The sequence below is a fragment of the Ylistrum balloti genome, unplaced genomic scaffold (assembly GCF_031769215.1).
Source record: "Ylistrum balloti isolate Yb309-2 unplaced genomic scaffold, AGI_CSIRO_Ybal_v1 Utg369944, whole genome shotgun sequence".
NCBI classification, from domain to species: Eukaryota; Metazoa; Mollusca; class Bivalvia; order Pectinida; family Pectinidae; genus Ylistrum; species Ylistrum balloti.
Window position 1 is genome coordinate 15,317 of NW_026782050.1, and position 27,111 is coordinate 42,427.

General features: G+C 36.7%; 1 protein-coding gene across 1 annotated transcript; it reads left to right on the forward strand.

Annotated features, from left to right (window-relative positions):
- The first annotated feature begins 1,159 nt into the window (after positions 1–1,159).
- LOC132547258 (lysosomal alpha-glucosidase-like) lies at positions 1,160–21,263 on the forward strand. Its single transcript, XM_060211022.1, has 20 exons — positions 1,160–1,245; positions 2,714–3,399; positions 4,919–5,082; positions 5,554–5,722; positions 6,062–6,161; positions 6,378–6,616; positions 8,883–9,011; positions 10,179–10,289; positions 10,593–10,706; positions 11,657–11,741; positions 12,374–12,491; positions 12,884–13,020; positions 13,308–13,459; positions 14,370–14,518; positions 15,859–15,943; positions 16,471–16,652; positions 16,807–16,895; positions 17,500–17,549; positions 18,070–18,216; positions 18,890–21,263. Exons 2-20 carry the CDS (start codon positions 2,773–2,775, stop codon positions 18,950–18,952), a joined length of 2,910 nt encoding a protein of 969 aa, XP_060067005.1. The 5' UTR covers positions 1,160–1,245; positions 2,714–2,772; the 3' UTR covers positions 18,953–21,263.
- Positions 21,264–27,111: the final 5,848 nt, after the last annotated feature.

Sequence of the window (27,111 nt, forward strand, 5' to 3'; positions counted from 1 at the left end):
GACGTTTCATGTCCGAAATATATCCACATGATTATTCGTAGAGTGAGTTTTTCCACTCATCTATTGTCTGTTTCGATGGAGTATTTAGTATGCTAGATGTTTTTATTTGATGGTCATGAATAATTCATCTCACTAAATTCCCCCAACATTATATATACTTAGCCACATGTGGCTTAAATGTTCAGTGTATATCCATAAATTAATATATAGATATCAATTACTTTCCCTCCACTTTGGCGTCGCAAACTACTAAAAAAGCCGGAATTATATATGTGTGTGTGTGTGTGTGTGTGTGTGTGTGTGTGTGTGTGTGTGTGTGTGTGTGTGTGTGTGTGTGTGTGTGTGTGTGATCTAGTAAGTAATATCGACGGTATGGCTAATGTTACTTACCAGAATATTTGACAACTCGCTTGTCCGCACTGTTGCTATTACTTCATTGATCATACATATATTTAAAAGGGGGAAACTTTGGTCATCACTCGAAACTTGAAAAAATTATTCCAGACATTTTTACTTGCTTGTGAAATGCTCTGACGACATTATAGCTCGTGTGTGTGTTTTTATTGCTATATATCAGAGACATATATGTGATATATACGTCTCTGTACATATATAAATATGAACTCTGCTATTTTAGTATCGTAGCAGCTGCAGTTTACATATCCCGTAAAGAACGACCGATTCCTGTGGTCAGAATTCCCATTCCATACTGCATTCAAATTAAAGACCAAGTATACGTGAAGAATTTGTCGCCAAATGGAATCTCAGAAAATTGATTTCTAATGATATCTTCCTTTTCTGACAGCCCAACAACTAGGTGTTGCCTCACAATATACTAAGATGATTTAAGGATGCAAGGGAGGTAACTTGTACTTTATGGGGTACAAAATTAACATTTTTTGTGTACAACATTTAAACTGAAGTTACGAACAAATCCCGGTAAAAGTAAATTATAAGTATAAAGTCAAAGATTTCTTAACAAGATCAATAGACGGAGACTGTAATCGCGCCAATCTTGGAGATTTGTTTCTTACAGGAAAAGGCAGGAATGTCTCTGAGCGAAAAGCGTTCCAAAGATCTTGATTTCTCCTGTTATGGAGTCACATGCATGCTAATGTTTGTAAACACACATACAGTGAGGAAGCGAGGCAATTCAGAGTGAACTTTTCATTGAAGTCTAATATCAATCATGTAGCTTTCGTCTGACAGTCTATCAAATCAATTCATCGTATATTAAAGTTGCAGGTTTGTACCAATGAGAAAGCATGATTTAACAAACGCGGATGCTGTATTGTAACCGTTCAGAGTGTCAAGTGTGTGTGTCAGACTCCATGCTTATCAGCTGACGATGAGCAACAGACCATATCTAACACCCTTGTGATTACTTTGTGATTGCATTGACCCCATGTTCTTGACACGGTACTGCATGTCAGTCTGCAGTATCTAATTATTTGTGCATTTTCTACGTTGATTGGCGAGTTTACTAGTGTTTCCATTATTCAGATATGTGGTTCTGTCTGTCAGTGAAGGGTACGATCATTGCCAGGTAACCACTTTTGGAATCTCGGTTTTAATTGTGCATTCATTTCTTTGAAGGAATGCCTTCATACAGCTACCTCTATACGTCTGTGCATGTTTCGTTTCGCTAGAGGCAATGTATCGATCTATGTACATTACTGTTTGTAACTCATTTGGTACAGTGTGTAGATTGTTAGATTTTTGTGAGGTTTAAAATCTTTGAAACATCCAGACTATTATGAGGATGATTAAGCGAGGGGTCACACATATAGTCATCAGTTTCACCGTGGTTGAGATACATGTGTAGAAATATAAGATTGGGGTGCTTCGTTAGAGCTACATAACCTGGATTGATGGACAATAAACATAGTATTCAGAGTTGAACACATTTATTAAAAGCTGGACAAGTGTGGCCTGGTTCAATTGTACACCGGAATATGGTCACATTTTATCTTTACATTAAATCAGAAGAAATAAAGGATTTACCATTTAGATTGATGGGTAGCTTTAAGTACAGGTAGTCAGTGAAGCTCATGGTCTGGGGTTTGATCCCAGGTGAGGTATACTGTCTTTCCTGTTACACCACTAATATAAAATATGTAGCACTACCTAATGTACAATTTACTTCGTAAGGATTGGAAGATGACATTTGAATGCATTAAGGTATAAACTTCATACAAGAACAGAGGACAGGGTTATGAAGAGCTTTAGTTACCTTTGATTTGGAGTTTCCTATGTCATGAAAGGAGCAAATGCTGACAGTTTCAAGATAAAGACTGCAATTACTATGAAATAGAATTTCTTTACTGGCACCTTAAATAGTTTGAACTATTGTTTTGTTTACTGTTGATTTACTCGTTACATGGCTTGGAAACTTCATTCTCTCTAGCTGTGATGTAGAAAACTCCATTCTCTCTGGCTGTGATGTAGAAAACTTCATTCTCTCCAGTTGTGATGTAGGAAACTTCATTCTCTCCAGCTGTAATGTAGGAAACTTCATTCTCTCCAGTTGTGATGTAGAAAACTTCATTCTCTCCAGTTGTGATGTAGAAAACTTCATTCTCTCCAGTTGTGATGTAATTCATTTGTTTTTTAACAGTTCCCCTACAGAGATATATAATTCATAATAAAGCTAGTTATTTAATTGCTGGAGACAATATTTCCAAATTAATTATATCATCCCTTTCCTCTGCAGGTTATAAGTTCAATGTGAAGACACCATAGTCGAAGGAGAATAGTTGGTGAGAAATCAAGATGAAGCCCCGTTTTGACTTGCTGGCATTTACAGCCCTCTTCTGTTTAGTAAGCGTGCTGCTGTACTTCAACTTTTCCATAGTTCTGCATTTACAACTAGTTTTCCTCAATAACTTGGAAAACGATCAGCAACAGTTCAAAGGAAAGCTTTTCCAAGGAGGCAGCTACAATATTGATAAGGCAGGCCCATTTGTAATCACATCTCAGTTGTTAAACAAAGGCAGTACTGACGATCTTGTGGAAGCAGATCTGGAACAGAACCTTACAGATAAAAAGAAAGGTTTAAAGCCTGGACTGAGAGTCAATGATAACTGTAACAACTTTAAGGATAGTGAGAAATTTGACTGTTACCCTGAAGGACTTGTGACAGAGGACAGGTGTCAGAAAAGGGGATGTTGTTGGCACCCAGTGTTGAATGCTTCTAATCCTGTCAGAGGCCTTCCACTCGGTGTTCCTTGGTGCTTCTACCCAGATGGTTATCCAGGCTACATAGTAGACAGTGTAAACTACCACCCCACTGGGGTCAGAGTTCAGATCTCCAGAAAAACTAACTCTTACTATTCCAATGACATCATGACGGCAGTGGTGGATGTGACGTATAGAACAGACTACACACTTAGGATAAAGGTAGGGAGGAGTATCCGGAAAGTAATACTGAAGAATATGTAGTGGAATTCTCAGTCTTTTTGAGATAACTGTCCCAAAAATGAGAGATGTAATTTTAATTTCACAAATTACCGAAAAACACATGATATTACTCGATATCTTCATAAAAAACATGGAAAACTATATACCACACAAATGTATGGTTGAAAGTGATTAACAGATTAATGGTTGAGGATGACTGTAGTGATAACAGATTAATGGTTGAGGATGACTGTAGTGATAACTGATTAATGGTTGAGGATGACTGTAGTGATAACAGATTAATGGTTGAGGATGACTGTAGTGATAACTGATTAATGGTTGAGGATGACTGTAATGATAACAGATTAATGGTTGAGGATGACTGTAGTGATAACAGATTAATGGTTGAGGATGACTGTAGTGATAACAGATTAATGGTTGAGGATGACTGTAGTGATAACTGATTAATGGTTGAGGATGACTGTAATGATAACAGATTAATGGTTGAAGATGACTGTAGTGATAACTGATTAATGGTTGAGGATGACTGTAGTGATAACAGATTAATGGTTGAAGATGACTGTAGTGATAACAGATTAATGGTTGAGGATGACTGTAATGATAACAGATTAATGGTTGAGGATGACTGTAATGATAACAGATTAATGGTTGAGGATGACTGTAGTGATAACAGATTAATGGTTGAGGATGACTGTAGTGATAACAGATTAATGGTTGAGGATGACTGTAGTGATAACAGATTAATGGTTGAGGATGACTGTAGTGATAACAGATTAATGGTAGTGATAACAGATTAATGGTTGAGGATGACTGTAGTGATAACAGATTAATGGTTGAGGATGACTGTAGTGATAACAGATTAATGGTTGAGGATGACTGTAGTGATAACAGATTAATGGTTGAGGATGACTGTAGTGATAACAGATTAATGGTTGAGGATGACTGTAGTGATAACAGATTAATGGTTGAGATGACTGTGATAACAGATTAATGGTGAGGATGACAGTGATAACAGATTAATGGTTGAGGATGACTAGTGATAACAGATTAATGGTTGAGGATGACTGTAGTGATAACAGATTAATGGTTGAGGATGACTGTAGTGATAACAGATTAATGGTTGAGGATGACTGTAATGATAACAGATTAATGGTTGAGGATGACTGTAGTGATAACAGATTAATGGTTGAGGATGACTGTAGTGATAACAGATTAATGGTGGAGGATGACTGTAATGATAACAGATTAATGGTGGAGGATGACTGTAGTGATAACAGATTAATGGTTGAGGATGACTGTAGTGATAACAGATTAATGGTTGAGGATGACTGTAGTGATAACAGATTAATGGTTCAGGATGACTGTAGTGATAACAGATTAATGGTTGAGGATGACTAGTGATAACAGATTAATGGTGGAGGATGACTGTAATGATAACAGATTAATGGTTGAGGATGACTGGTAACAGATATCATTATAATCTTGTCTCACTTTACAGATATATGACCCCCAGAAGAAAAGGTTTGAAGTTCCTTTATATGGCCCTTCATCATCTCAGACTACGGATAAAACTATGTACAGTTTCTCTGTGAGCAAAGTGGGAGAACCATTTAACTTTCAGTTAGTCAGGAAAACCATCACCGGCCAAGTTCCTGTCATCATGTAGGTATCATAAGTAGGACTAAAAATATTTTCACCCAGATAAAACTTATCTTGTTATCTCAGTAGGCTAAGATAGATCTGCTGAGTTTATGATACAACGATAAGAAAGGTCTTTTACATTTTATCTTTTTTATTCCAGTGTATTGAATGTGAAGAAGTGCAGATATACACATCTTATTTACATCTATATTTGATCATAAATGTTTCATATTGATGATGAACATTCTGCTTTCTTCATTTAAAATTAAATAAGACTGAGTTTTCACCATAAATGCCATTGTAAACAAAATATCACTTATAAAACTTGATTCAAGAGTAGAATTTACTGATCTCTGTTTATTGATGACATGGAACTTTGATAAAGTGGCTTTTGTTATTCAGATGTTATACTGTTGACCTATTCACAATGTTTATGGTTAGGGTAGAGGTCTTTCTAGAGTGAGTGACCCTACCATACCTGTGATGTTACAGACTGAGAACCAACCGTACAGCACCATTCTTGTTTACGGACCAGTACATCCAGCTGGCCTCATTCTTACCCTCCTACTACATATATGGCCTTGGAGAGCACCGTGGCAGTCTCCTTCATGATATAAATTGGAAGCAGTTCACTATGTGGAACAAGGACCAACCTCCAAAGGTATATCAAATGTGTCAGCAACATCATTCTCAATACAAAATACATGTAAGTGACTAATTGAGTGATTTGATTTGTTGCTGATGCAGGAAGAATTTCCTTTTAGCCACCAGTAGAGTATGTGTTAGACTCATAATTGGTAGTGCTGGATTATTTACAGTATGCTTGGTTCACTTGATTCTGTTGATTCTGAGAGTTTGTTTGAAATATCTGAAGCAATGTCCAGATATATATATTTATTACCTTATTTTTCATTGGTTGTTCAGGAGATGCTTCAAAATTTCAATGATTGACTTGTAGGAAAACACCAACCTATATGGTTCACATCCTTTTTACTTGTAGGAAAACACCAACCTGTACGGTTCACATCCATTTTACTTGTTGATGGAAGACAGGGGTGGAAGTTGTCATGGTGTCTTCTTAGCCAACAGCAATGCTATGGGTAATGTGTTCTTAGAGTTAAAATTGAACCTTGTCTAGAAATTAATGGTACATTGTTAGTCAGTTTATCATGAAACCCAGACACACCAGCATACAGCTGTAATGTATAAAGGAAACTGTTGACAGTAACCAAACAGGTAGAGATACCCGTAATATGATGTACGCTTGTGTTGACATTATACATTTCTGTTGTTATTATTGAGATTTCTGATGACAGATGTGATTCTCCAGCCGGCACCAGCTATAACCTGGCGTACTATCGGGGGTATCATTGATATGTATGTCTTCCTGGGCCCAAGTCCATCTGCTGTTATCCAGCAGTACACCGAGGTCATAGGCCGATCATTCATGCCACCCTATTGGAGTCTGGGATACCACCTGTGTAGGTGGGGCTATTCAACAGCAAACGGAACGCTTGCTGTGACGGACAGGGTCCGAGCAGCTGGCATTCCTCAGGTAGGCATATAACAATTCTAAATAAACAAAAGTGATTAAAATCCAGTTATAATCCAGCTAATGACAATATCATTACATTGATCTGTGTTCTTGTCTAGTCACAACCTTCCAGTACATATTAAGTTCTTGTCTAGTCACAACCTTCCGGTACTGTTAAGTTCTTGTCATGCTTATATTAGATTTGACTCAGTCCTTGTCCTGTGAGGATAGTCTAAAACCCATTATAATGGTTAGTAAGATCACCACAGTGCTTAGCTGTACATCACTATCTGTGACCTTCAGAAGGAAAATGTAACAGGATGTACAGTGCCTAGCTGTATGTAACTATCTGTGACCTTCAGAAGGATGTACAGTGCCTAGCTGTACGTAACTATATGTGACCTTCAGAAGGAAAATGTTACAGTATGTACAGTGCCTAGCTGTATGTAACTATCTGTGACCTTCAGAAGGATGTACAGTGCCTATCTGTACGTAACTACCTGTGACCTTCAGATGGATGTACAGTGCCTAGCTGTATGTAACTATCTGTGACCTTCAGAAGGAATATGTTACAGGATGTACAGTGCCTATCTGTATGTAACTATCTGTGACCTTCAGAAGGAATGTTACAGGATGTACAGTGCTAGCTGTATGTAACTATCTGTGACCTTCAGAAGGATGTACAATGCCTAGCTGTACGTAACTATCTGTGACCTTCAGAAGGAATATGTTACAGGATGTACAGTGCCTATCTGTATGTAACTATCTGTGACCTTCAGAAGGAATGTTACAGGATGTACAGTGCTAGCTGTATGTAACTATCTGTGACCTTCAGAAGGATGTACAATGCCTATCTGTACGTAACTATCTGTGACCTTCAGAAGGAATATGTTACAGGATGTACAGGATGTACAATGCCTAGCTGTACGTAACTATCTGTGACCTTCAGAAGGATGTACAGTGCCTAGCTGTACGTAACTATCTGTGACCTTCAGAAGGAATATGTTACAGGATGTACAGTGCCTAGCTGTATGTAACTATCTGTGACCTTCAGAAGGAAAATGTTACAGTATGTACAGTGCCTATCTGTACGTAACTATCTGTGACCTTCAGAAGGTAAATGTTACAGGATGTACAGGATGTACAATGCCTAGCTGTACGTAACTATCTGTGACCTTCAGAAGGATGTACAGTGCCTAGCTGTACGTAACTATCTGTGACCTTCAGAAGGATGTACAGTGCCTAGCTGTATGTAACTTTCTGTGACATTCAGAAGGATGTACAGTGCTAGCTGTACGTAGCTATCTGTGACCTTCAGAAGGATGTACAGTGCCTAGCTGTACGTAACTATCTGTGACCTTCAGAAGGATGTACAGTGCTAGCTGTACGTAGCTATCTGTGACCTTCAGATGGATGTACAGTGCCTAGCTGTATGTAACTATCTGTGACCTTCAGAAGGATGTACAGTGCTAGCTGTACGTAGCTATCTGTGACCTTCAGATGGATGTACAGTGCCTAGCTGTATGTAACTATCTGTGACCTTCAGAAGGAAAATGTTACAGGATGTACAGTGCCTAGCTGTACGTAACTATCTGTGACCTTCAGAAGGATGTACAGTGCTAGCTGTACCTAGCTATCTGTGACCTTCAGATGGATGTACAGTGCCTAGCTGTATGTAACTATCTATGACCTTCAGAAGGAAAATGTTACAGGATGTACAGTGCCTAGCTGTACGTAACTATCTGTGACCTTCAGAAGGATGTACAGTGCCTAGCTGTATGTAACTATCTGTGACCTTCAGAAGGATGTACAGTGCCTAGCTGTACTTAACTATCTGTGACCTACAGAAGGAAAATGTTACAGGATGTACAGTGCCTAGCTGTATGTAACTATCTGTGACCTTCAGAAGGATGTACAGTGCCTAGCTGTACGTAACTATCTGTGACCTTCAGAAGGATGTACAGTGCCTAGCTGTACGTAACTAACTGTGACCTTCAGAAGGAAAATGTTACAGTATGTACAGTGCCTAGCTGTACGTAACTATCTGTGACCTTCAGAAGGTAAATGTTACAGGATGTACAGTGCCTAGCTGTACGTAACTATCTGTGACCTTCAGAAGGATGTACAGTGCCTAGCTGTATGTAACTATCTGTGACCTTCAGAAGGATGTACAGTGCCTATCTGTACATAACTATCTGTGACCTTCAGAAGGAATATGTTACAGGATGTACAGTGCCTATCTGTATGTAACTATCTGTGACCTTCAGTCAGAAGGAATGTGTTTCAGGATGTACAGTGGAATGACATTGACTACATGGACAAGAAGCTTGACTTTACCACAGGAGCAAAGTTTGGTGACCAGGGAGCTATGGTGGATAAACTTCACCAGCGAGGAATGCATTACATCATGATATTGGTAAGTATGATGTAAATTTGTCTTAGGGTACAAGTAATGATGTACAGTAGATATATACACTATGTCATAATTACAGTAGATATATACACTATGCCATAATTACAGTAGATATATACACAATGCCATACTTACAGTAGATATATACACAATGTCATAATTACAGTAGATATATACACAATGCCATACTTACAGTAGATATATACACAATGCCAAAATTACAATAGATATATACACAATGCCATACTTACAGTAGATATATACACAATGTCATAATTACAGTAGATATATACACAATGTCATAATTACAGTAGATATATACACAATGCCATAATTACAATAGATATATACACAATGTCATAATTACAGTAGATATATACACAATGCCATAATTACAGTAGATATATACACTATGTCATAATTACAATAGATATATACACTATGTCATAATTACAATAGATATATACACAATGCCATAATTTCAATAGATATTTACACTATGTCATAATTACAGTAGATATATACACAATGCCATAATTTCAATAGATATTTACACTATGTCATAATTACAATAGATATATACACAATGCCATAATTACAGTAGATATATACACTATGTTTCTTTAAATTTGCTAGCTCTTACATTCTTCAGCACTTATTTTGTTTATAAACAGTTACGGCTTCTGAGCATTGGTTATGATTGTTTTCTATACTTGCCAAGTTGCCCTGTCCTTGATACTCAGGGGGTTACAATAACTTTCCCTCTCTACACCCCTGGAACATGTCATGGTAAAATTGAAGGTTCCATGAGTGACACCTTGTGGACAAGACAGAAAGACTAGTTTGATCCTTTGGTGTACATCAAGCAAATCTCAAGGTAGCATAACGGTATATTGTAATGGCTTTGAAGTTGGGCATCACTCCTCTGTAATCTTCAAAAGGAGCGTATCAGTCTGTGATTGGTCAGTTGATTTTTTACCTGGAACCAATCAAATTACTTGGCTTTGTGCCTTGGATTTTGGTATGACATGTTCCAGGGGTGCAGAGAGCAAAAGTGATCATAACCAGTGGAGCATCGAGGATGTTCTGCCATATTAGATGGCCAATCCAGTGTAGATTTTATAATAAGAATGATAGACATGTCATAAAATTGTGTTACCTGTTTAATAGGACCCAGGAATAAGTGACACACAGAAGCCTGGCTCTTACATGCCATATGACCTTGGAACGAAAATGGACATCTTTATCAAGGACAGTTCTGGAAAACCCCTGGTTGGTAAGGTAAGCTGTTATAAGACCTTGTGGCTATTCACTACTGTGTCCTTTCAAGTTTTCCTTGTGATTGAACCTTACTGATAATGAAGTTAGTGAAGTAAATATATATTGATAATTCTTCTGAAACTCTGTTTTATGATTTTGATCAAAACATTTGTTAAAAACTTTGATGTTATACTTGTTCATATGCTATAGCAGGACTCTTTGTAAAATGATTAAATCCCTTCATTCATAAAGTGGTATGTTTTATAAATGATAATAATTTTGTAAAATAATTAAATCCCTTGGTTCACAAACCTGTACTTGTAGGTATGGCCAGGCAACACCTTATTTCCAGATTTCACCCATCCCTTAGCATCTGAGTACTGGACAGAGGTGGTCAAGGAATTCCATGACAAAGTTGCGTTTGATGGGATATGGATTGTAAGTAAATTAGATTTTTGATACAAATATTTTTGTGATGTTTCACAATATAGATATATCATTATGTTGATCAAGTGCTGTTATCAGCAGGTATATGTACGATCAGACAATAACAGAGTGAAAACACACCTGTTTCTATAGCTTGACCATCAGACTATAACAGAGTGAAAACACGCCTGTTTCTATAGCTTGACCATCAGATTTTAACAGAGTGAAAACACACCTGTTTCTATAGCTTGACCATCAGACTATAACAGAGTGAAAACACGCCTGTTTCTATAGCTTGACCATCAGACTATAACAGAGTGAAAACACACCTGTTTCTATAGCTTGACCATCAGACTATAACAGAGTGAAAACACACCTGTTTCTATAGCTTGACCAATGAACACTATGGTGAGTGATATACTGTTGCTCATCACCTTTTGAATAAGTTGATATGATCCAGTTTATAAAACATGTTAGTACGCCGTTTATATTCACAAAATATCATCAATATTATACAGTTACAGCACTATGATAACCAATATCAACGTCAGTACCATAACTATTACATTATAGTATCAACACCAGAGTCAATTAAATTGCATCTTATTCCATTATATTCACCAAAGCATCATAATTACCACACCTTTGATAAAACGTTGTATTACTTGACATTTAGGGGACATGTGTCAGACAAATCTGATTGGCTGAAATTACATGATGTCACAGAACACTTGCACGAGCACACAATGTTTTATGATTGTCACAGAATGCAGTTTGATGTTTGTGATTAACATGTGATCAGGTGTAGACCAATCAGCATCCAATACAAAACTAACAATATAATAAATATACCTACATATAAGTCTATACATTACATGTACTCTGAGTGTGTGTTTAAGTGTGTGTAGAGTAAAAAGGGACGGGTAAATGTCTAAAATACTTAAATCTTTCTCTTTTTTCAGGATATGAATGAGATATCCAATTTTGTAGCTGGTTCCCTTTCTGGATGTCCCTCAAACTCTTTGGAAAATCCCCCTTATCTGCCAGGTAAGTCATTGTAAATACGAACAGATTTACATATCTAAGCCGCGGATGATTTTACAACTTAGTAGCTGTGGCTGGTTTTGATTACACAGGCTGTCAACTACTAGTAGCTGTGGCTGGTTTTGATTACACAGGCTGTCAACTACTAGTAGCTGTGGCTGGTTTTGATTACACAGGCTGTCAACTACTAGTAGCTGTGGCTGGTTTTGATTACACAGGCTGTCAACTACTAGTAGCTGTGGCTGGTTTTGATTACACAGGCTGTCAACTACTAGTAGCTGTGGCTGGTTTTGATTACACAGGCTGTCAACTACTAGTAGCTGTGGCTGGTTTTGATTACACAGGCTGTCAACTACTAGTAGCTGTGGCTGGTTTTGATTACACAGGCTGTCAACTACTAGTAGCTGTGGCTGGTTTTAATTACACAGGCTGTATGTGCAAGGTTTATATTTAATTATATTATGATTGTCCAGAGGTAAAATAGCATCAAGTTAGCCTGTGTTACCAAACATGTCCTTAGTAACTGGAATGTTTCTCAACATTTAGAAATCCAAGAAAGTTTACGTTACAATATAGTAGTATTACATTCAGAGTATTTTTGAGTTGTATTAATTTTTGGGGTATTTGTTATTTAGCTGTTGATGGAGGATCTCTGAGATTCAGCACTGTTTGTGCCTCATCCCGACAGAACCTATCAGTGTCATACAACACTCACAATCTGTATGGCCTCACAGAAACCATAGCAACATTCAAGTAAGTTCTACTTATACCATAGAAGGATACATGTAAGTGTTACAGATACCACAGTAGTATACAGGTAAGTCTGGCAGATATCATAGCAACATACAGGTAATTCTTACAGAAACCATAGCAACATTCAAGTAAGTTCTACTGATACCATAGCAGCATACATGTACAGGCAATTCATACAGACACCATGGCAACATGCATGGAAGTGTTACAAATACCATGGCAATGAAGGTGAAGTCTTTAAAAATGGTCTCTGAAGTTATCAAAACCTTGACATACACTCTCGTCTAATTGTGCTGTTTTAATGCGTATATATCTGTAAATTAACTCCGCTCTTTTATATAAAATAAGAAATTTTCATGTTTAAGATATTTTGATCAATAAAACTTTTACAGAGCTCTGCAAAATGTGCGAGGAAACAGGAGACCTTTTATTATATCTCGATCAACCTTCCCTGGTCAAGGTCAGTTTGGAGGTCATTGGTCAGGAGACAATGATGCTACTTACAGTGACATGTACTTCTCTATACCAGGTGAGGGGTCTTACAGACAGCGATTTAAAGATTTAAAAAAAATATTGATTCATATATCCTTAAACATATTCATGGTCTTCCTCTGTTTCATTTTAAAACTAAAAATGAAAACAGTCACTGTGAAGGTGTGATAGGTGATTAATTAATGTGTGGCTGTTATTTTCCTGCTCACAAGTCTTAATGTCAAGTTTATGTGGTACAGAGCTGCAGTGCAAGATACCAGAGACATAATAGTAGGTGGTCACTAGACAGATAACTATAGGACCAATGTCTTTTTCTTTTGATAGAAATCTTGAACTTTAACATGTTTGGGATTTCCATGATTGGTGCTGATATCTGTGGTTTCCGGTCGGAGACAAATGAACAGTTATGTGTCCGTTGGCATCAGCTTGGGGCTTTCTATCCATTTTCCAGAAATCACAACACTCTTGGAATGAAGGTAAGAGTGAGATGTATAGTGGTATAGAAAGGTCTATGTTAAGTTTGACTGCTTTGACCTGTTCTATCCATGAAAAAGATTGTAGTCCAATACTGAGGGTAAGTAGACAGAGACAGCAAATATGACAAAAAAAAATTAAAGAACACTGGATAGTGTGTGTATTTTTGAACAATATCAAAACTCACCTTAGATCTCACTGATGTAAACCAATATACCAAATTTTGTTAAAAAGTGAAAATGAAAGTTAATTGAAGGAAATAAAAGAACACATTTATCTTAAGGGTTTAACTCTATATATCAATATCAAAATCCTCTGATGTCTTTCCGATATAAAACAATATACCAAATTTGGTTCAGATCTTTATGGTGAAAGTATTTTACAGAAACCAAGAAACAATGTTTTTAAAGTTTCGAAACTCTGCAAAAATGTTGATAGATTTGGGCCAATGTCCAAGATCTTATTGATAAAAAGCAACATACCAAGTTTGGTTAAATCTGACAGTGAAAAATGAAGTTATTTGACAGAACAAAAATTGATCTTTATTGATTTTTAAAGTCCTGTAACTGTGGCTAATGTTGAAAGTTTTTGACCAATATCATACTTATCCTAGATTTTATGAATAAAAGTAACATACAAGATTTTATTCAAATCTGAGGGAAAAACTCAAATTATTGGATAGAAACCCTTAAACAGACAAACAAAAATTATCATTTGCTGTAAATTGTTGTGTATATGCCTTGAGATTTATATGAAATAAAATGTCATTTTTCAGTTAAAGAATGTTACTGCTATCTCTCAGGGTGAACTTGAAGGATTAATTCTTGTCTTAATTACATACATTGACACAATCCTTCTAACTTTACTGTTTCATGTATTTGACTGTTGTACTATAACACATATTTATGATAGGACCAGGATCCCGGTGCCTTCAGCTATGATGCCATGATTGCCATTAAAGAGGTGTACCTAGTGCGATACTCCCTACTCCCCTATCTCTACACACTATTTCACAAAAGTCACCAGATGGGTCACACTGTCGTCAGACCTCTCTTCTTTGAGTGAGTACACTTTTAGACCACCAACCCCCCTTTATCTGTCGTCTGTCCTTAAACAATTCTTGTTAATTGCTGTTGCTAGAAAAGCACTGGATGGATCATTTTAAAATTTCATATGTAGGTGTGCCTTATTCTCTATTTTAGGACTAATTGGAAAGAAAAAGAAAATGGCTGACAGGTGGCCATCTTGATTTTTGCCAGTCATACTTTGTAATTACTGTATCTGGAGAAATATTAGACTAATCTTTACCAATTTCAGATGTAAGTTCCCTTTTGTCCCTAGTTGTACCCTTTAGATTTTAGATCAGAAGAACAAAACTAGCGGACAGGTGGGCAACATGGATTTTGGCAATGAAAGTTTATCACTATTTCTTGAGAAATGGAGAGTGAATCTTTCTAAAAAAAATTATGTAGGTACCCCTTGGTTTCTTGTTGTGCCCTGCTGATTTTAGGACTGATGAGAACGACCAAATGGCAGACAGGAGTCCATGTTAAATTTTGACAAGGAATGTTTGTTATCACAATTTTTTGAGAAGTACTGAGTGGAACTTTCTCCAATTTCATTTGTAGGTTACCCTAAATCATTAATTGTTCTCTTTTGACTTTGGATTTGATCAGAAAACAATCTTAAACTTGACTGTTAAAGATCATGATCGCAATTTTCATGATTCGTAGAATTAAGAAGAAAAAATCCAAGGCTTATCGATGATTATCATTTGATATCATCAATAGGTGAGCTTTGCTGTCCCCAAGCAGCTCTTGTTTTTACTAAATACATATTCATGTTATATACATGTTTACAAGTACAGAGGATCATCAGACTATAACAAAAAAGACATGAACTAGTCCAGGAGGTCTTCATGACTGTCTATCATGGTGTTTGATGGGATGGAATATTTCGTAATTATCACATTTTAACAGATATACAACTTATCATAAATTTTTACACAATCATTTTACAGACATTCAGTTAGCTGGTATATATTAAAGTTTTTATAATTCTGTTTTGTAAACCATCAAAACATGATACATAATGACAAAGTAATATAGTAAAATGTTTATTTAGAGTTTTATGTATTTGGAGTAATGGTTGACAAGTGATTAAGACATCTGATTTTCTCTATTACTTTCCACCTCAGGGTCTCAATTCAACCCTGAACTAGGTACTGGCTACAGGCGAATGGTCTCTATCAGAGAAACCTGTCTGTCCTCCAACACCCAAACCTGTATTTCCTTTAATGACACTGGCTGTTAGTAGTACATAAAACAACAATAAACCAAACATATTGTAAGAAAGTTGAATTAACGTGTCATTTTTCTATCTCCCCTATACTATGTGTCAGGTTTCCTGATGATGAGATAACCTTCAGTATTGATCGCCAGTTTCTGTGGGGTGAGGCATTGATGATTTCACCAGTCCTTACAAAGGTAAGCAGTCAAAATGGAAGTCCTCATTACATCTGATATTGTTAAACATTATAGTAAACACCTGATATTGTTAAACATCATAGTAAACAGCTGATATTATTAAGCATCATAGTAAACAGCTGATATTGTTTAACATTAAAGTAACCGGCAGATAATGTTAAACATTGTAGTAAACAGCTGATATTGTTAAACATTATAGTAAACAGCTGATATTGTTAAACATTATAGTAAACAGCTGACATTGTTAAACATCAAAGTAAACATCTGATATTGATAAACGTCATAGTAAACAGCTGATATTGTTAAACATTATAGTATCAAAAGGAGGTCACTCTGACCTTCATATTGACCTTGACCTACTTCAAAAAAAAAGTTTTCTGTGCCCTATCTCCTACACTACCAGTCTCAGTCTTCATACTTGGGATATTATCTATCTCATTGTATTATAGATGATACATATTTTTCATCAATAAATTATTACTAACTTCTCCAAATGTACACAGTCTCTGCTAATTTAATTAATTCAGGATACTACAGCTGTTGATGTATATTTCCCGAGGTGTCGATGGTATGACCTTTACAATGGCCAGCATAATTTTGTGATGGGTGGTGTACAAAATTTACCTGCTCCCATTGATCACATTAACCTACATGTGCGTGGAGGGTACATCTTACCGATGCAGGAACCTGCCTTGACAACAACAGACAGGTATGTGACCTTTGACCTTAGCCAACTATGTAATACATTGTGTAGCATTGATCTGTAGTTTGAATGTTTCTGAAGACAAGTAAATAATGTATATTTATTGATGTCTGTAAGTTATTTGGATTACTGATCCCTTTGTTCAATTGTATTTTTACAGCCGTAAAAACCCTTTAAGTCTTCTTGTGGCTCTGAATGAAACGGGAATGGCTCACGGAAGTTTGTTCTGGGACGATGGAGACACGATAGGTGAGTATGCTATAGTAAATAAGTATGGACTGATTTCTTAATGTAAAACTCAATAATTAAGAAACAAGTTTATAAATATCTCAATACTGCATTGGGCTCTATGCAGTTAATGTGTGTTAAAGTGAGCTCTATATTGGAAATGAATGTTGATGTGTTTTTTTACTGAGCTCTACACAGATTTTGTGTGTTTGATTGAGCTCTACTTAGATTTTGTGTGTTTGAGTTCTACACAGATTTTGTGTGTTTGAGTTCTACACAGATTTTGTGTGTTTGAGTTCTACACAGATTTTGTGTGTTTGAGTTCTACACAGATTTTGTGTGTTTGATTGAGCTCTACTTAGATTTTGTGTGTTTGAGTTCTACACAGATTTTGTGTGTTTGAGTTCTACACAGATTTTGTGTGTTTGAGTTCTACACAGATTTCGTGTGTTTGATTGAGCTCTATACAGGTATTGCGTTTATCGCTGGAATTTGTTTTTGATTGAGATCTATACAGGCAATGTGTATATATTGTTTTCAATTTATGGAAACCATGCACCCTACCATTTTCTGTTACCGTTGTAGTTAACATTTATACATAGTCTTTACTCATTTTACACAACAGGGACTCATGCTTCTGGCAAATATATCATGATGGAGTTCCATGTGGCAGAGGTATGTAAATCACAGGATACTGTAGATATCTTAGGGGTAATCTCAATAAACTGTTACCGTTCATTCAGAACGTACAACATGGCACTATTCACTTTGAACGTACAACATAACACTTTTCTTGTGCTGTACATACAATACAGTGCATTCCCTGTGCTGAATGTACATGTATTGTGCTGAATTATGTTTGCACCAGTTACAGTTTCTGAATGATATCTATATAGCAATCAATGTGGATGTGTGAAAGCAGTGATAATATGCCTAAATTTGATTTTGCCCAATTAAATATATTCACTATATATTCACTCATAAATTGTATACTGATTTTTATGACATGGAATGTGCATTTCTGAAAAACTAACAAATGGCTTCAAGATGTGTTATATAAAAGATAAGATCAATTTCATACAAAGTCCGTTGGTAAAAAACAGGTACCATAAGCTCTGACTTATTTGATGTAGCAAACAGGATTTCAACTTCTGTAACATCTATTTACAATGATGACATATATTTGTGATTTCAGCAAGTGTTACAGAGTCAGATATTACAGAATAATTACACCACCTCTGTGACCTGGGGTAACATAACAGTTTACGGTGTGGAACAAAGACCAGCATCAGTTACAGTGAATGGACAGGCAGTGAAAAATATGTATGATGACAATTTCAAGGTCAGTCCAGAACCAAAGAGATATGTGTAAAATATGTTTTTGGTTAGTTATTGCACAAAAAAAAAAAAATGAAATTGTGATAAAGAGGATGTGTGATGATATCTTTAAGTCAGCTTTAGCACAAACTCAGATTCTTTATTACTGTAATCTAGATAGATTATCTGTATACATATACAAACAACTTGACAACACACGCACCCTAACACACGCACCCTACTATATGACACACATAAACACACACTCAAATATCAGCCAGTCGCAGCTCAGAATAGTGTAGAGAGATATCTCACAAACATTATTCATCTGAGGACTTACAAAAATGTTTCTGCATGGTGGAAACACGTTTCTTTGTGTGAAGCAAATCCTATTTTTTCTCCATCATATTTTCACCAGGATGATTTCAGTCCTGTTCTGATGTCATGGATACTAATTTCAGTACTATTTTAGGCATTTCAGCAAAACCTAATGAAAACATGCAGTACAAATAACGATCCTGATGACGTGTTCATTACTTTTCAGGCTGATCAAACATTCAGAATCGTTAATTTTTCAACTTTAACTACAGTTGACATGTCTATTCTAACATAAAAGACCATAAATTGGCTTCCTGTTTTATGTCCGAAGTTAACCGGAGTTAAAACTTGTGTTATATATCACCGATGTTTCTTTACAGGTTCTTAAAGTCACCAACCTGACTCTGGAATTAGCTCAAGTCTTTAAGATGGTGTGGAAATAGGAGACAGATTTCCACCTGAATAATGATGGTGGAAAACACTGAATTGCTGCTGGGTTTTATTTTGTAATCAAAACAAATATTCTCTACAGCTTTTGTTAGGTCACCTGAGACAAATTCCTAGGGTGACCTATTGCATTCCCTTTCATCCTACATCGTGCTTTATGCATCTTAAACTTTTTGACATTTTCAACGTCTGGAAAATTCCTGAACCATTGAAATTTCTTTTCATTCAGACTTGGTTAGAAGTCTTAGCATGGTACAGCAGTTTATGTATACACAATATTACATGGTACAGCAGTTTATGTATACACAATATTACATGGTACAGCAGTTTATGTATACACAATATTACATGGTACAGCAGTTTATGTATACACAATATTACATGGTACAGCAGTTTATGTATACACAATATTACATGGTACAGCAGTTTATGTATACACAATATTACATGGTACAGCAGTTTATGTATACACAATATTACCATGGTATTGTGTCTACCATATTGTTAAAGTTATATTATTTTTTTTAACAAAATCATTTCTCTGACATATTACAAGAAGCATTGTGACTCGGGTGACAGTTAAGGCCCATGGGCCTCTTGTTGAGTCTTAAATGTATATATCACAAAGGGTTTAAAGTATGTAACTACATGACATTTTAGTACTGAATCGGTTTTAGAAGCCACACTAGGTGAGCTGTATTCACTTTTAGTACTGAATCGGTTTTAGAAGCCACACTAGGTGAGCTGTATTCACTTTTAGTACTGAATCGGTTTTAGAAGCCACACTAGGTGAGCTGTATTCACTTTTAGTACTGAATCGGTTTTAGAAGCCACACTAGGTGAGCTGTATTAACTCTCTAAGCTGTTAAATTGCGTTTTCAGTTGAGATTGATGTGAGTTTTAGTTTCGCTTTTTATTGCTTTATTTTTGTTTTGTTGATTTGACTTTTTAAATATGTGAGTCTCACCAAAGACAGGGTTAAAGGTCATCCTCCCTCGAGTCAGCTGAACACAGAATACATCATCTAACCAACCAATTCATTAATCAACATTCAACACTTGTACCATTTGTTCAACAAGATGGCATTTTGAAAAGAATTCACCTCAGTTTCTCCTACTTTATAACTACCAGATTCAATCAAACATTTTTACAAGTGCTGGAAAACATGTCAGTTGATCATGTTTACTATTATAAGTGGTACTAAATACTGACCCTATAATCATAGTTCTGTACCACTATGTTATATTTATTGTCCTCCATTTTCCTCTACGTTTGTGTGTTATTTCAAGACAATTCCATCAAGTTATGTAGGTCATATTAGAAAGGTATATTCACATTTCATTTTCCTCGTTGTTATATACTGTTACCGTGAATACTGCCACATTACTTCTTTGTCAAGGTTCCTACTATCATTTATATTGTATCTAAGGTTACCACCAAACTGTACACTGTAACCTAGGTTACCAACATACTGTACACTGTAACCTAGGTTACCACCATACTGTACACTGTAATCTAGGTTACCACCAAACTGTACACTGTAACCTAGGTTACCACCAAACTGTACACTGTAACCTAGGTTACCACCAAACTGTACACTATAACCTAGGTTACCACCATACTGTACACTGTAACCTAGGTTACCACCAAACTGTACACTGTAACCTAGGTTACCACCATACTGCACACTGTAACCTAGGTTACCACCAAACTGTACACTGTAACCTAGGTTACCACCATACTGCACACTGTAACCGAGGTTACCACCATACTGCACACTGTAACCGAGGTTACCACCATATTATCCCTTAGGTTTCTCTGGAATAATTTTTTATCCTTTTCATTGCTGTTATATGTAAAATGTATAATGATGGAAGTATGTTGATTGGTAGCTTGGAATGTGGAACATTAATTTCTTACAGTACAATATTGTCCTGGACCAGCTAGATATGATTAAGTATATCGGTGCTGTTTTATATGGACTGTGATAATGTCAAGTGTCTAATTGCTTATCTGGCTGTTTTAAATCTTACATAACAGTGATGTATGTATATGGAAATACTGAATACAAGTGACTGTGTGATAAAGTGGGTATATCATGTATACCAAGGATATAGTTACATGTTAATGATGAATAGAATATATAACTAGTATGGCATGGTGTGTATGAAGGAAGTAATGTATACCAAGTGTGTTATGTTTAGTGTTGCTTAAATTCAGGGTATGACAGAAAGAAAATTTAAGAATGGGTGATACCTTATGTTGAAGTGTCAACAATACGAACAATAAAATATTGTTAATGATAAATATGGTATGTTGTTCTTATATATACAGGTGGGGAAGTCACGTGATGTTAGAGTGTATACACAGTAGGGTATCTGTTATATCTACAGGTGGGGAAGTCACATGATGTTAGAGTGTATACACAGTAGGGTATCTGTTATATCTACAGGTGGGGAAGTCACATGATGTTAGAGTGTATACACAGTAGGGTATCTGTTATATATACAGGTGGGGAAGTCACGTGATGTTAGAGTGTATACACAGTAGGGTATCTGTTATATATACAGGTGGTGAAGTCACGTAATGTTAGAGTGTATACACAGTAGGGTATCTGTTATATATACAGGTGGGGAAGTCACATGATGTTGGAGTGTATACACAGTAGGGTATCTGTTATATATACAGGTGGGGAAGTCACATGATGTTAGAGTGTATACACAGTAGGGTATCTGTTATATATACAGGTGGGGAAGTCACGTAATGTTAGAGTGTATACACAGTAGGGTATCTGTTATATATACAGGTGGGGAAGTCACATGATGTTAGAGTGTATACACAGTAGGGTATCTGTTATATATACAGGTGGGGAAGTCACATGATGTTAGAGTGTATACACAGTAGGGTATCTGTTATATATACAGGTGGGGAAGTCACATGATGTTAGAGTGTATACACAGTAGGGTATCTGTTATATATACAGGTGGGGAAGTCACATGATGTTAGAGTGTATACACAGTAGGGTATCTGTTATATATACAGGTGGGGAAGTCACATGATGTTAGAGTGTATACACAGTAGGGTATCTGTTATATATACAGGTGGGGAAGTCACGTGATGTTAGAGTGTATACACAGTAGGGTATCTGTTATATATACAGGTGGGGAAGTCACATGATGTTAGAGTGTATACACAGTAGGGTATCTGTTATATATACAGGTGGGGAAGTCACATGATGTTAGAGTGTATACACAGTAGGGTATCTGTTATATATACAGGTGGGGAAGTCACATGATGTTAGAGTGTATACACAGTAGGGTATCTGTTATATATACAGGTGGTGAAGTCACGTGATGTTAGAGTGTATACACAGTAGGGTATCTGTTATATATACAGGTGGGGAAGTCACATGATGATAGAGTGTATACACAGTAGAGTATCTGTTATATATACAGGTGGTGAAGTCACGTGATGTTAGAGTGTATACACAGTAGGGTATCTGTTATATATACAGGTGGTGAAGTCACGTGATGTTAGAGTGTATACACAGTAGGGTATCTGTTATATATACAGGTGGGGAAGTCACATGATGTTAGAGTGTATACACAGTAGGGTATCTGTTATATATACAGGTGGGGAAGTCACATGATGTTAGAGTGTATACACAGTAGGGTATCTGTTATATATACAGGTGGGGAAGTCACGTGATGTTAGAGTGTATACACAGTAGGGTATCTGTTATATATACAGGTGGGGAAGTCACATGATGTTAGAGTGTATACACAGTAGGGTATCTGTTATATATACAGGTGGGGAAGTCACGTGATGTTAGAGTGTATACACAGTAGGGTATCTGTTATATCTACAGGTGGGGAAGTCACATGATGTTAGAGTGTATACACAGTAGGGTATCTGTTATATATACAGGTGGGGAAGTCACATGATGTTAGAGTGTATACACAGTAGGGTATCTGTTATATATACAGGTGGGGAAGTCATGTGATGTTAGAGTGTATACACAGTAGGGTATCTGTTATATATACAGGTGGGGAAGTCACATGATGTTAGAGTGTATACACAGTAGGGTATCTGTTATATATACAGGTGGTGAAGTCACATGATGATAGAGTGTATACACAGTAGAGTATCTGTTATATATACAGGTGGAGAAGTCACATGATGTTAGAGTGTATACACAGTAGGGTATCTGTTATATCTACAGGTGGGGAAGTCATGTGATTTTAGAGTGTATACACAGTAGGGTATCTGTTATATATACAGGTGGTGAAGTCACATGATGTTAGAGTGTATACACAGTAGGGTATCTGTTATATCTACAGGTGGTGAAGTCACATGATGTTAGAGTGTATACACAGTAGGGTATCTGTTATATATACAGGTGGGGAAGTCACATGATGATAGAGTGTATACACAGTGTATCTGTTATATATACAGGTGGGGAAGTCACATGATGTTAGAGTGTATACACAGTAGGGTATCTGTTATATCTACAGGTGGGGAAGTCACATGATGTTAGAGTGTATACACAGTAGGGTATCTGTTATATATACAGGTGGGGAAGTCACATGATAATAGAGTGTATACACAGTAGAGTATCTGTTATATATACAGGTGGGGAAGTCACATGATGTTAGAGTGTATACACAGTAGAGTATCTGTTATATATACAGGTGGTGAAGTCACATGATGATAGAGTGTATACACAGTAGAGTATCTGTTATATATACAGGTGGAGAAGTCACATGATGTTAGAGTGTATACACAGTAGGGTATCTGTTATATATACAGGTGGAGAAGTCACGTGATGTTAGAGTGTATACACAGTAGGGTATCTGTTATATATACAGGTGGTGAAGTCACGTGATGTTAGAGTGTATACACAGTAGGGTATCTGTTATATATACAGGTGGTGAAGTCACATGATGTTAGAGTGTATACACAGTAGGGTATCTGTTATATATACAGGTGGGGAAGTCACATGATGATAGAGTGTATACACAGTAGAGTATCTGTTATATATACAGGTGGTGAAGTCACGTAATGTTAGAGTGTATACACAGTAGGGTATCTGTTATATCTACAGGTGGTGAAGTCACATGATGTTAGAGTGTATACACAGTAGGGTATCTGTTATATATACAGGTGGGGAAGTCACATGATGTTAGAGTGTATACACAGTAGGGTATCTGTTATATATACAGGTGGGGAAGTCACGTGATGTTAGAGTGTATACACAGTAGGGTATCTGTTATATATACAGGTGGTGAAGTCACGTGATGTTAGAGTGTATACACAGTAGGGTATCTGTTATATATACAGGTGGTGAAGTCACGTAATGTTAGAGTGTATACACAGTAGGGTATCTGTTATATCTACAGGTGGGGAAGTCACATGATGTTAGAGTGTATACACAGTAGGGTATCTGTTATATATACAGGTGGGGAAGTCACATGATGTTAGAGTGTATACACAGTAGGGTATCTGTTATATATACAGGTGGGGAAGTCACATGATGTTAGAGTGTATACACAGTAGGGTATCTGTTATATATACAGGTGGTGAAGTCACGTAATGTTAGAGTGTATACACAGTAGGGTATCTGTTATATATACAGGTGGGGAAGTCACATGATGTTAGCGTGTATACACAGTAGGGTATCTGTTATATATACAGGTGGGGAAGTCACATGATGTTAGAGTGTATACACAGTAGGGTATCTGTTATATATACAGGTGGGGAAGTCACATGATGTTAGAGTGTATACACAGTAGGGTATCTGTTATATATACAGGTGGTGAAGTCACGTAATGTTAGAGTGTATACACAGTAGGGTATCTGTTATATATACAGGTGGAGAAGTCACATGATGTTAGAGTGTATACACAGTAGGGTATCTGTTATATATACAGGTGGGGAAGTCACATGATGTTAGAGTGTATACACAGTAGGGTATCTGTTATATATACAGGTGGTGAAGTCACGTAATGTTAGAGTGTATACACAGTAGGGTATCTGTTATATCTACAGGTGGGGAAGTCATGTGATTTTAGAGTGTATACACAGTAGGGTATCTGTTATATATACAGGTGGAGAAGTCACATGATGTTAGAGTGTATACACAGTAGGGTATCTGTTATATATACAGGTGGAGAAGTCACATGATGTTAGAGTGTATACACAGTAGGGTATCTGTTATATATACAGGTGGGGAAGTCACATGATATTAGAGTGTATACACAGTAGGGTATCTGTTATATATACAGGTGGAACACGTGATGTTAGAGTGTATACACAGTAGGGTATCTGTTATATATACAGGTGGGGAAGTCACGTGATGTTAGAGTGTATACACAGTAGGGTATCTGTTATATATACAGTGGGGTAGTTATATATACAGGTGGGGAAGTGATGTTAGAGTGTATACACAGTAGGGTATCTGTTATATATACAGGTGGGGAAGTCACATGATGTTAGAGTGTATACACAGTATCTGGGTGGGGAAGTCACATGATGTTAGAGTGTATACACAGTAGGATATCTGTTATATCTACAGGTGGGGAAGTCACATGATGTTAGAGTGTATACACAGTAGGGTATCTGTTATATATACAGGTGGGGAAGTCACATGATGTTAGAGTGTATACACAGTAGAGTATCTGTTATATATACAGGTGGGGAAGTGTGATGTTAGAGTGTATACACGTAGGGTATCTGTTATATATACAGGTGGGGTGATGTTAGAGTGTATACACAGTAGGGTATCTGTTATATATACAGGTGGGGAAGTCACATGATGTGAGTGTATACACAGTAGGGTATCTGTTATATATACAGGTGGGGAAGTCACATGATGTTAGAGTGTATACACAGTAGGGTATCTGTTATATATACAGGTGGGGAAGTCACATGATGTTAGAGTGTATACACAGTAGGGTATCTGTTATATATACAGGTGGAGAAGTCACATGATGTTAGAGTGTATACACAGTAGGGTATCTGTTATATCTACAGGTGGGGAAGTCACATGATGTTAGAGTGTATACACAGTAGGGTATCTGTTATATCTAAAGGTGGGGAAGTCACGTGATGTTAGAGTGTATACACAGTAAGTATCTGTTATATATACAGGTGGTGAAGTCACATGATGTTAGAGTGTATACACAGTAGGGTATCTGTTATATCTACAGGTGGAAGTCACATGATGTTAGAGTGAAGTCACATGATGTTAGAGTGTATACACAGTAGGGTATCTGTTATATATACAGGTGGGGAAGTCACGTAATGTTAGAGTGTATACACAGTAGGGTATCTGTTATATATACAGGTGGGGAAGTCACATGATGTTAGAGTGTATACACAGTAGGGTATCTGTTATATATACAGGTGGGGAAGTCACATGATGATAGAGTGTATACACAGTAGAGTATCTGTTATATATACAGGTGGTGAAGTCACGTAATGTTAGAGTGTATACACAGTAGGGTATCTGTTATATATACAGGTGGGGAAGTCACATGATGTTGGAGTGTATACACAGTAGGGTATCTGTTATATCTACAGGTGGGGAAGTCACATGATGTTAGAGTGTATACACAGTAGGGTATCTGTTATATATACAGGTGGGGAAGTCACATGATGTTAGAGTGTATACACAGTAGGGTATCTGTTATATATACAGGTGGTGAAGTCACGTAATGTTAGAGTGTATACACAGTAGGGTATCTGTTATATATACAGGTGGGGAAGTCACATGATGTTAGAGTGTATACACAGTAGGGTATCTGTTATATATACAGGTGGGGAAGTCACATGATGTTAGAGTGTATACACAGTAGGGTATCTGTTATATATACAGGTGGTGAAGTCACGTAATGTTAGAGTGTATACACAGTAGGGTATCTGTTATATATAGGGTATCTGTTATATATACAGGTGGGGAAGTCATGTGATTTTAGAGTGTATACACAGTAGGGTATCTGTTATATATACAGGTGGAGAAGTCACATGATGTTAGAGTGTATACACAGTAGGGTATCTGTTATATATACAGGTGGAGAAGTCACATGATGTTAGAGTGTATACACAGTAGGGTATCTGTTATATATACAGGTGGGGAAGTCACATGATATTAGAG